The following is a 12,160-nucleotide window of genomic DNA, read 5'->3' as shown; positions in this document are numbered from 1 at the left end:
CATTCACACCTCTCAGACTGACAGTTTTTCTGAATCATGGAACACTAGTAGTTAGGAGGGATCTCAGGAGTTCACCTGCACAACCCCTCGATCAGAGCAGAGCCACCAGGCGCTCAGGGCCTTGCCTAGGTGTGTCTTGACTATCTCCAAGAGCAGATTTCACAACCTCCCTGAGCAGCCTGTTCTGACTGCAACTACCCTGACTGTGAAACTCTCTTCTCTTATATGATCGGAAATTCCCTTTTTGCAGACTTTTCCTGTTTCCTCCACTTGTTCTATTGCCCTCCATCACCTGGTTGAGCAGTAAGACTTTGTTACGCTTCCATTCTTCAGGATTAATCAAACTCATTTCTCTCAGAGTCACATCTGAGTACACCTCAGTACATCCCGTGCTCCCTTATTATCTTGGTGGTTCTCCACTGGGGCTCCAGTATGCCAATGTCTTTTGCGTGTTGGGAAGCTTAAAACTGCCCTAATGGGTCTCACCACTGCCAAGATGGGGAAACAATCACATCCCTTGACCTCCTGCCTATCCCATCAAATCCTTTTCTGCAAAGCTGCTCTCTTTGTTGGCGGCCAGTCCCTACCACTGAGTGGAGTCACTCTGGCTCCACGTTTGTCAGGGTTGAACCCTGAGGTTCCCACCAGCCCACTCCTCCAGCATGGCGGGTCCCTCTGTCTGCCTGTCTGTCTACTGCTCCTCCCAGTCGGGTATAACCCGCAAACCTGCTTCATGTGACCTCTGTCCCTTCACCCAGGGCGCAGATGAAGATATGAAACCCTCTCTGTCCCAGTATCAAGCCCTGGGTAATGCCGATCATTGCCTGAGCTGCCGGTTTGTCTTCATCCCGTTCACCATGATGCTGGGGGTCTGCTGGGCCAGCCAGCGTTCCGCATGCCCCACCAGCCACCCGTCCAGTCTGTACTTCCCCAGTCCAGCTGCAGGGATACTACCGGAGATGGTGTCAAAGGCCTTGCTAAAGGCAAAGTAAACAATATTCACTTCTCTCCTTTCCTCTCGACCACAGGGCCAACCATTTAATCTTAGAAGGCTACTGGGATAGTTGGGCACAATTTGCCCTTGGTAAATCCATGCCGGATTTTCCCAGTCATCATCATCTCTTTCATGTACCCATAACACGGCTTCCAGGGGGATCTGCTCCATAACCTTCCCTGAAATGGGTCCAGCTCCAGCTGAGCTTTGTCTTTCCTAGTTCCATCCCCACACATCCAGACATATTCCTCACTTTTCTGCCTTTGCTTCCAACTTCTGTGTGCTTTCTTTTTGTGTTTGAGCTCAGTTAGGAGCTCCATCTTTATCCCTTCTGGTCTTCTCGACATGCATGCTCAAACTCCTGCACTTTGGAATAAACCATTCTTGTGCTTGGAGAAGACTGTCCTCCAGGATCAACTGGTTTGCCTCTTGCCCATCAACACAGTCTCCCATGGGAACCTGCCAGAAAGATCCCTGCACAAGTCAAAATCTCTTGTTGTGAAGTCCAAGGCTGTAATTCTGCTAGTTGTTTTGCTCAGTTCTCCTAGAAGTCTAAATTCAAGCATCTCATGATCACTGTTGCCAAGGCTGCTCTGACCTTTGAATCTCTGATCAGTCCTTTTTTGTTCCTGAATTGCAGGTCCAACACACCACCTCCCCTAGTCATCTGGACACATAGAACCTGTGTCAAGAAATTCTCTTCAGCCTACTCCAGAAACCCAGTATATTACCTGCCACACCACCAAGCTGCCATTCCAGCACACACCAGATGGTTAAAAAAGCCACATAAACACCAGGGTGTGCAATCTCCAGTTGTGCAAAGAAGGCTTCGTCTACTTCTTCCCCATGATTAGCTGGTCTCTAGCAGACACGGACTGCAATGATGCCCTTCCATCCTGTGATCCTTAGGCATAAGCTCTCAGCTGGCTCATCACCCTCTCCAAGGCAAAGCTGCGTGCATTTGAGTCAGCCCGCAGCATACGGCACAACCCTCTTCCTGGCTTCCCCACCTCATCCTTCTAAAAGAGCCTGCATCCATCCCTTGGAACTATCCTGAAACACCCCGGCAATCCCAAGGGCCTCACACACAGACACACATACACACAGACTTCTAATTCCTCCTCCTTGTTTCCCATGCTGGTAACATTTATTCACACGCAGGACATCCTTTCTTGGATATAAACTATTTTTCATGAAAAATTTGAGTTCAACGAAATGGACAGTTCCACTACAAAAAAATCTTGACTACTGAATACCAGCAGCATCTTCAACTCATTCACTTCAGGATCTCATTCCTTATACATCTCACAAGGATGGCACAGAACAGCAAACACTAACTTTTGCAGTATAAAAGTACAAAAATCACACAGTATACTACACTTACTTTGGAATTTTGAAGGTGATACAGTGCATCTCAAATAATGTTTTGAAATTGTTCTTTTTTAAATAACGTGGCATATTTGTTTACAGTCTATGATTTTTCTTTAAACAGCATTTAATATTTTTTTTTTTGGTGCCTGAATACTTGTCAAATGCCTATCACATAGGGGTGACAGGGAACCATCTGCCTCCCCGGCAAAGGCACCTCCTTTTACTCATCACCACCTGTTCTTTTTTCAGTCCCCAAATGGCAATCCCGCACCACGCCAGATCCACTGGCAAAGGCCAGGTTACAGGGCCTGGCTCAATTCTTCAGCCTTGTCCCTAGCATTTAACCTCCACAAAGAAAACCTAAACGTACCCATTACTGAGGTTTTCTCAGACCACACAAAATAAGGGTGTAAGAACAATGACAGGAAATAGCTTTGTTGCAATTAGTCGTATTGGTATGTCTGATCCATAATTGAGATGGTCAGAGGCTGACCCATCAGGATCTAATTGTAAGTAAGAAAGGCTGAGGCCGTGTAAAAAAGGAGGGGGAGAGATCTTGAGATTGTTGAGAAAGTCATTCCCAAGGCAGGACTAAGGTTCTTCCTTCTCACTGGGATTGGCAGGAGTCCTCCACGATGGCGTTTGCAGGACCTAAGAAAAGCCTGTCTGTCGCTTAATGAATGAGGCAGAGAGAGGAGCACTGAGACTGCAAACGCTGGCAGAGGGCAAATGCAGGGGAATGCAGTCATCGAGGTACTCCCCTTTCTGCAGGTACTTCTTAAATTCCGCCTAAGAGACAGACCAGGCAGCAGAGCCCAACTCCACTGAAATTCCCAAAGGTATCTACTCTCCCAGGGAAGGACACCATCTGAGAGACAGCGACAGGATTTCCAATCTCAACATATTCTGAAAGCAATTGCGATGCTTTCCAACCCGCTTGCAAAACTCTGCACCTGAAGGGAAGTACAGGGGATACTGGTGGAAGAGCATTTCGCTCAGACCACTTACCCAAACCCTACTCCTTTCTCCTCCCTCTTTCAACCTTCTCAATTACAAACAGTTGTCCTAAAATCTCTTCTCTCCATGCCACCATTCTCTTCTATATGTTGCAGAAAATGCAAAAGTTATGGAATCTGTACAGCCAATCCATTTTCAAGTACAGCTGTCTTTTCTAAACTTATTAACAGAGACTTACAGAATTTGAAAATAAAAAACCAACTCCAATAAGCCTTCAAATTGCCCTTTTTTAGCTAGTAAATTCTTTGCTTTAATATTTCCCACAAGTTGCTTTCACATCTATCGCAAGCTTTTCAGAATTAACCTCAAATAAGACCAACCCAAAAGAAACTTAAGTCTGATCAACAATTATATTAAGCTTATTCTAGCAGATGAGAGTCTGCATTTACACTGGTCCGTGTGGCTACACACAACACACGCTCACATACATTCATGCATCAAAACTGTCAGTGTGCAGAAGACGAGGTGGATCACCAAACTGCTGCTTCCTGCGACAGCAGAAATCAATGTCCAAACACAGGCAGCTTTTGTTGTAGCAGATAATCACTTTGCATACTTTACGCCTGTTGTATTTAAAAATTATGCTACCTTCTAAGACCGAAGAAAAGACAGCTGTGGTATTTTACCTTCAGACCACTCAAATACCTTTAGGGTAGACATCAGTAAAGCTATGGGTAAGGCAGCAATGTTCTAGGCGGCAAAACCCAATGCACTGGAGGAATTCCGTATGAAGGGCTTACATTGAACCAAGTTAATGCACAAACGAGACAACTAAGTTCTGATCTAATGTTCAAAGTGCAAACAGTTTTAGTGGTCTATTTCTATTTAACCTTTCTCAGCACATCTCCCTCAAAGTCTGAGCAACTCGCCCTTTTCCAACTACTCAAACTCATCTTGATGGCAGCCAACTACCCCTTCCTCACTGTCAACTATACCACAATCAGCGCTGGAAGTCCATCAATAGATGCCCATAAAATAGTCTTGCTCCATTTCTTCAACACTGGCCCAATAAAGAAGACTTGTGGCCTGCCTGAGGAACTGCATAAGGCTTCTACTTTCCAATATAGATTTAATTTATTAAGGATCAATTTGGTATGTTAAGCAAAAGGGCTAAAGGGAAATAGTTTGTAAATAGCCAGATGTTTGCCAGTTCCATTTAAGAAGGAGAAAGCAAAGAACAGCAAGGGAAGGGAGAAAGTGCTGACCGGCAAGTACAACTTTGCTGAGCACCTCGATCAACATTTATTTACTGAAATTGCTTTTCAAATTGGCAAAGTAGGTATTTCTCATCATCAGGTATTTCTCATCATCAGGTATGAATTTAAAAAACCCCCACCTTTCTGTATTAATGACTGAAGTGTTCAGAATAGTTTCTGGTCAAATTATGTTTTTAATTTTCATATCAAGGTACCTGTCATGAAAGAACAACTATATATGATACCTTCACCCTCTTTCCCTGAATGTTTCCTTCTTTGCCATTCATGTATTGTGAGAGGGTATTAAAATAAGATAACAAACATCTGTATTTTCTCCGACTGCGTATATTATATCAGTTTTCATATATCACAACTGAGTAAGACACAGCACAGTCATTCCTAGTCGCACTACTTGTTACGCCACTACTCAACAACAACAAAAAATACGATGCACTTTCAGTGATGTACCGTGTGGTTATCTCTACTGTTGGAAAACAACTAAAATGCATCAGTGTTACACAGGGAGTGCACTGTTAAAAACACTGCAGGCCACGTAACAGAATGATACGACTTCAGGGGTGCATCTTTACACCCGAAATGAGACTCCACCAACACTTCATCCACAATCCTTTGGCAGCATGCAAAAGAAAAAGGACAGCATTATAAGGCAAAGTCCTTCCGCAGAAGAGGACAGGTTGCCAGAGCAGAACAGGAAGGAGAAACCACTGGGCAAACAGCAGGGAGGGAAAGGAAGAAGAGTGAGACCACGGGAACTAAAATAACAACAGTAATAGTAATTTATATACCACTCCTGGGAACTGGGTGAAAGTACAAACTTAAGCAGGGCTTCAAAACCCAAGTACGTTAATTATTCAGTATTTTTCAAACGTGGAAAATATGGAATAATGCTTCCACTTGGAAGATTTGGAAACTACTCAGGTGATTCATGCATATAGGAGAAATAATTTTACTTTTAATAATTTTTCTGGCAACCTGATAAGAGTAGGCCGTTGCTGGATCCAGGCGCCTAACACTACTGGGAGGTTGGGAACCCACAGCTCCATAGTATTGAAGCTACTGAATCCAGTAGAGGGCACCTTTCATTCCCCAAATAATTGTGGAAAGTACAGGCATCTCTTCAGCCAGCAATGACACATACCCATATCCAAATGAGAATTCAGAAGTTACAAGTGCACAACTACTCTAGAAACTGAAAAGAAATGGAAAATCTCTCTCTCTATGGCACGCTCGTAACAGTTTGTATGTTGAACGCCGAAACCAGGTCTAGCAGATTCACACCTGTTAAAATTCCAAGTGTGAAGTTACATCATGCCTCTGACTTACAGAAGACTTTCTCCTAAATCCTTTCCATCCAAATAAAAAAGAAATTAGAATTTTGAAACAACGTCAAGAAAAACGCAAAAAGCCAGGCAACACAAAAGCCCCCAAAAGTGCACAATTAATATTTTCTTGTCTGACTTGTCTCTCCCGTCATCCCCTTTACTATTAATTTTCTTCCTTGTGCTCTTAGAAATTATTTTTAAGAACTGTGTGACCTGAAAGAGCAAAACAAGCTGATGCCTTAGCAACGGTATTTGTACTGCCTTTTTCCTGGAAGACAGTAGGGCTTTAATCGTAACAGCAATTATTCTCTTTTAATATCCAAAATATGCAATGCAGGAGATTGCAAGAAGGTGAGCATTGTTAGTAATTCCACTAACTGGAGCACAATAACAAGTATTTATCTTAAACTGCAGCTGTAACTCAAAAATTTTTTGCAGTCACAGTTTGCAGAAATGACAAAGCTTGCTACTTTTTAAACTAATAACAGAAAAAAGCTTCTGAGACTGGAATGACTTCGATGTAAAATACTTCATTTGTGGTGTGCTCCATAAGCACTTATTTTTCAGTTTGATAATTTCAGTGATGGTTTTCATTTCGGCTATCCTGTTATTTTTTTTAAAATCTCAGCATGCAACAGTATTTCAGGTTTCTGGCTATGGTTTATTATTGCACTAAATATTTAAAAAATATTTTCCAAAATGCAAGGAATACAATAGATTTCCTGAAATTCTCCCAAGTAACTTGAAGTGTACAGCAGATGACACTGAATCACTCATATGATTTAAAAAACCCACCCTACTCTAGCTGAGTTACAACTGCAGAAAAGGGACCTGTGGAACAGGTCCCGTGAAATTGTTCCTCCCCGTCTTTTGGCAGCACTCTACTGTGACAATTTATCTTACCGAGGTCAAGTATTATCAGCTGGGCTCCAGCCTGCGCATTTCCAACATCATTTTCTGCAATGCACTGATAGAATCCTTCATCTGATTTCACCAGACCCAAAACTTGCAGATTATGTTCTTTCTGAAGAGCAAAGGAAAAACACAACGCTTAAAAATGGGTTGCAGTTGCAAAAACAATGGCGTTATTATGGCACATTACTATGACAGGAGAAACTTCTGAACAGTAACATGGAAAAGTATATTTGGAGTTCCCGTCAGATTTCATCTCTCTTGCACTGAATTCTCAAATTATATGGTATCAAAAAGCAGCAGAAGCTCTTACTAACGGCTATCATTTTCTAGCATCACATATCACTGGCAAGTCATAACATTTCCACAGCCACTTTTATGATATTTTAAGCACTGCATATAACTGCATGGCTCCCTGTTACAACCCTACAACCTCAGGTATACTCAATTATACAACCATTAAGCTCTCAACTATGTCTCAATAATGACTTTCACTACATCTAAAATTTCCCTCCAGAAGTACCGCTCTGCCAAAATTCATGATCCACAACTCAGCTATATTTATATTTAAACTCCTGTTTGAAATTGTGATTTTATAGAATCATGGAACAGTTTGCGTTGGAAGGGACCTTTAAAGGCCATCTAGTCCAACCCTCTGCAATGGGCAGGGACATCTTCAACTCGATCGGATCGCTCTGAGCCCCGTCCAACCTGACCATCGATGTTTCCAGGGATGGGGCATTTTCACTGATCACAGACGACTGCAAAAAACACAGTCAGTCAGTGTTCACAGGTTCAACCAACAAAGTGTGGTTTTGTCATTGTGTGCGTGTGTGTGTCTCTCATAGAAAATCTAATTTATAAAAAAATAGATTCATACAATACAAGCAACATGCCTTAGCGTTTCAGTAAAATGACTGAATACGGAGCATTTAAGGTTTCAAAAACCATTTCTCCTCCAGGCCCAAAAGATCAATAGGATGAAACCAGGAAGCTGGTCCTATAGAAGAACCTAGCTTTCATGCCTACGTGTTAGAGGACCAACAGACAGGCCAACAGCTTAAAAAATCTGCAGAACAGACAATATACTTACAACGATTTTGAAGTAGTCACTTGGGATCACCATGTCTCCATTCTTGACCCATTTCACAGTTGGAGTAGGTTTTCCAGTCACCTCACACTCAAACACAATGTCCATAGATTCATGAGCATAAATATTTGTAGGCCGCTTCAGGAATTCAGGAGGAACTTCAAATAAAATGGAGGAAAGACAAAAGATGGTGTTAGCATCCACAAAAACACATCAGTTGTGCTCCTACACAAAACTACAGTAAGATTCACCACAGAAAGATGGTTTCTAGCACAAACAGTAGCAATGTTGGCAGAAATTTTCAGATCGGGGTTTGACAGAAGCTGACACAAGCTCTGCGTTATTTCAAAATTACATTTGGGTCAGTTAAACGGACAGCCATTTTAATTTAAAATGACCTCCTGAGAACACATGAAAGAAGAAATCGAACCGAGATGTATAAAATGTAAAGTTAAAAGGTATTTTAAAACCAAGAGACAGAGATGCCATTTGGAAAAAATTATTTCCGTGGCTGAAGGACACATTGCAGTCGATTATCTGCTGCAGGCATGTTGCTGCATGCTAAAGAGCCCCCAGCAGGTCGTGGATTCAGACATCATTCACACTCTTCCTTCAGAAACTCACAATTCATCTGAGCAGATCATTTAGTGCTCCATTGTGCAACAGTTTTACGCCCCTTTCCCAAATCAAGAAGCTTGTGGGATAAGCTCCCAGCCAGACAATCAAAGTTACACAAAAGCCTTCACCCCCTCCTGCAGCAAAGCTTCTTCATTTGCAAAACGGAAAGATTGTAAGTTAGATTTGAAATTAAAAAAAAAAAAAAAAAAAAAATCAGGCCACACTGAAAATGGCTGTCTGTAACTTGTTCGGTAATCTGCACCTCGGTGCACAGCGAGGCCAGCTGGGGCTCCTACAACGCAGAAGAGCGCAGCCAGGCTATGCTCTGTAAGGGGACAGCAGCAGCAATTTATTTATTCTGGTAAAATCCTTCAGTTGCAGCATGGGGAATAAGCAGGACGAGCTGGAGGCCATCGTGCAGCAGGGAAACTATGATGTGGTTGCCATCACGGAAACGTGGTGGGAAGACACACACAAGTGGAGTGCTGTAATTGATGGCTACCAGCTTTTCAGAAGAGATAGGCAAGGGAAAAGAGGTGGTGGGGTGGCCCTCTATGTTAGGGGCGGTTTTGAATGTCTGGAACTCAACAGTGTGAATGACAGTGTTGAGTGTGTATGGATAAAAATCAAGGGGAAGGCCAACAAGGCAGATATCGTGATGGGAGTTTGTTATAGACCCCCTAATCAGGATGTAGAAACCGATGAAGTATTCTGTAAGCGGCTGGCAGAGGTCTCGCGATCATCTGCCCTTGTTCTTGTGGGGGATTTCAACTTCCCGGATGTCCGCTGGGAATACTACACAGCAGAGAGGGAACAGTCCCGGAGGTTCCTGGAGTGTGTGGAAGACAACTTCCTAACACAGCTGGTGAAGGAACCTACTAGGGGAAGTGCCCTACTGGACCTACTGTTTGTTAACAGAGAAGGTCTTGTGGGGGATGTAAAGGTTGGAGGTCGTCTTGGGCAGAGTGACCATGAAATGATAGAGTTTTCAATTCTTCGTGAAGGGAGGCGGGGAGCCAGCAAAACTGCCACCTTGGATTTCCGAAGGGCAGACTTTAGCCTGTTTAGGAGCATGGTTGAGAGTGTCCCTTGGGAGGCAGTTTTGAAGAGCAAAGGTGCCCAGGAAAGCTGGTCATACTTCAAGTAGGTGCTCTTAGAAGCACAGGTGAAGGCCATCCCCATGTCCCGAAAGACGAGCCGACGGGGAAGAAGGCCAGCCTGGCTAAATAGAGAGCTTTGGCTGGACCTCAGGAAAAAAAAGGAAGGCTTACATTCTCTGGAAAAGGGGCTTAGCAACTTATGAGGATTATCAAGATATAACAAAGCTATGCAGGGGGAAGATTAGAAGGGCCAAAGCTCAATCAGAACTCAGCTTGGCCACTGCAGTTAAAGATAACAAGAAGAGATTTTTCCAGTATATCAACAGAAAAAGGAAGACTAGGGAAAATATAGGTCCACTGATGAATGAGACGGGTGCCCTAGTGGTGGAAGACACAGAGAAGGCAGAGTTACTGAATGCCTTCTTTTCTTCGGTCTTCACTGATAAAGCCGTCCCTCACACATCCCATACCCTGGAGGCAAGGGGGAAGGTCTGGAGAGAGGAAGATTTTCCCTTAGTTGAGGAGGACCGGGTCAGAGACCACTTGGCCAAGCTGGACATTCATAAATCCATGGGCCCTGACAGGATGCACCCGCGAGTGCTGAGAGAGCTGGCAGATGTTATCGCTAGACCACTCTCCATCGTCTTTGAAAAGTCATGGGGAACAGGAGAGGTGCCTGAGGACTGGAGGAAGGCTAACGTCACTCCAATCTTCAAAAAAGGCAAGAAGGAGGACCCAGGGAACTACAGGCTGGTTAGTCTCACCTCTGTCCCTGGGAAGGTAATGGAGCGACTCATTCTGGATGTCGTCTCCAAACACATAGAGGAACAGGAAGTTATTGGAAGTGGTCAGCATGGATTTACCAAGGGCAAATCATGCCTGACCAATCTGATAGCTTTCTATGATGTTATAACGGGTTGGCTGGATGAGGGGAGAGCCGTAGATGTCATCTACCTTGACCTTAGCAAGGCTTTTGACACTGTCTCCCATAACATCCTCATTAGGAAGCTGAGGAAGTATGGGCTAGATGAGGTGACAGTGAGGTGGATCGAGAGCTGGCTGAGTGACAGAACCCAGAGGGTTGTGATCAGCGGCACAGAGTCCAGTTGGAGGCCTGTAACGAGTGGTGTCCCTCAGGGGTCAATACTTGGACCAATTTTGTTCAATATATTCATTAATGACCTAGATGAGGGGACAGAGTGTATCCTCAGCAAGTTTGCTGATGATACCAAGCTGGGAGGGGTGGCCGACACTCCAGAGGGCCGTGCTGCCATCCAGCGTGACCTGGACAGGCTGGAGAGCTGGGCAGAGAAGAACCAAATGAGGTTCAACAAAAGCAAGTGTAGGGTCCTGCACCTGGGAAGGAAGAATGCCAAACACCAGTATAGGTTAGGGGCGGACATGCTGGGAAGCAGCTCTGAGGAGAAGGACCTGGGGGTCCTGGTAGACAGCAAATTATCCATGAGCCAGCAGTGTGCCCTTGTCGCCAAGAAGGCCAATGGCATCCTGGGCTGCATAGGGAAGACTGTGGCCAGTAGGTCGAGGGAGGTCATTCTCCCCCTCTTCTCTGCACTGGTGAGGCCACAACTGGAGTACTGTGTCCAGTTTTGGGCTCCCCAGTTCAAGAGGGACAGGGAACTACTGGAGCGAGTCCAGCGTAGGGCAACCAAGATGATTATGGGACTGGAGCACCTCCCTTATGAGGAAAGGCTGAAAGAGCTGGGACTCTTTAGCCTGGAGAAGAGAAGGTTGAGGGGGGACCTGATTAATGTTTACAAGTATCTAAAGGGTGGGTTTAAGGAGGACGGAGCCAGGCTCTTTTCAATGGTTCCCAGCGACAGGACAAGGGGCAATGGGCACAAGCTAGAACATAGGAAGTTCCGTTCAAATACACGGAAAAAACTTCTTTACAGTGAGGGTGACAGAGCACTGGAACAGGCTGCCCAGGGAGGTTGTGGAGTCCCCTTCTCTGGAGATTTTCAAGACCCGCCTGGATGCAGCCCTGAGGGATGTGCTTTAGGCAATCCTGCTCTGGCAGGGGAGTTGGACTAGATGATCTCCAGAGGTCCCTTCCAACTCTGAAGATTCCGTGATTCTGTGATACACCAGAGATTTTTCAGGGAGTTTTTCTGAACTCAATACTTAAGTCACTAGGTAAACAAAAGCTAAAAATTACTTCTAGAAATGAACGGATACAAAAGTAAGATGAAAGTTTCCTAGGGTGCCATTGCCTTCTGTTTCTGTGCAGAAATTCAGCTATCAAACAGATAGTGCTGTATCACCCAAAGATGTTCTTCTCTGGTTTGTGGAAGCCCAAGAAACGCTATGTGCAGGACTACACACATCCCTTGTATCGCAGCGACGATGTATTACAGACACGTATGACCAAAGATGGTTCTTGCGGAACACAGTAAACCAGACGGGCTCTTCACATTTAAGACACGTACCAAACTCTCTGGGCCTTGGCTGCCTTTTTACATGGCCTTATGTACTCAGAGTAAGACTGATTAAATTAAAGC

The 12,160-nt window shown here is 44.4% G+C and overlaps 1 protein-coding gene across 10 annotated transcripts in view; it reads right to left on the bottom strand.

The window, feature by feature from the left end:
- Window positions 1–12,160, bottom strand: part of NEO1 (neogenin 1) — a 214,340-nt gene that overhangs the window by 71,897 nt on the left and 130,283 nt on the right. For all 10 annotated transcript variants that reach the window (XM_054214166.1, XM_054214173.1, XM_054214172.1 and 7 more), the window contains exons 6-7: window positions 7,927–8,081; window positions 6,825–6,945 (exon numbers count right to left, since the gene is read on the bottom strand). In XM_054214166.1, coding sequence (XP_054070141.1) covers window positions 6,825–6,945; window positions 7,927–8,081 — 276 coding nt within the window. The remainder of the gene's footprint in view (window positions 1–6,824; window positions 6,946–7,926; window positions 8,082–12,160) is intronic.

Source organism: Rissa tridactyla, chromosome 9, assembly GCF_028500815.1.
Source record: "Rissa tridactyla isolate bRisTri1 chromosome 9, bRisTri1.patW.cur.20221130, whole genome shotgun sequence".
NCBI lineage: Eukaryota > Metazoa > Chordata > Aves > Charadriiformes > Laridae > Rissa > Rissa tridactyla.
The sequence above is the reverse complement of the archived record's forward strand: the minus strand, read 5'-3'. Positions and strand labels throughout refer to the sequence as shown.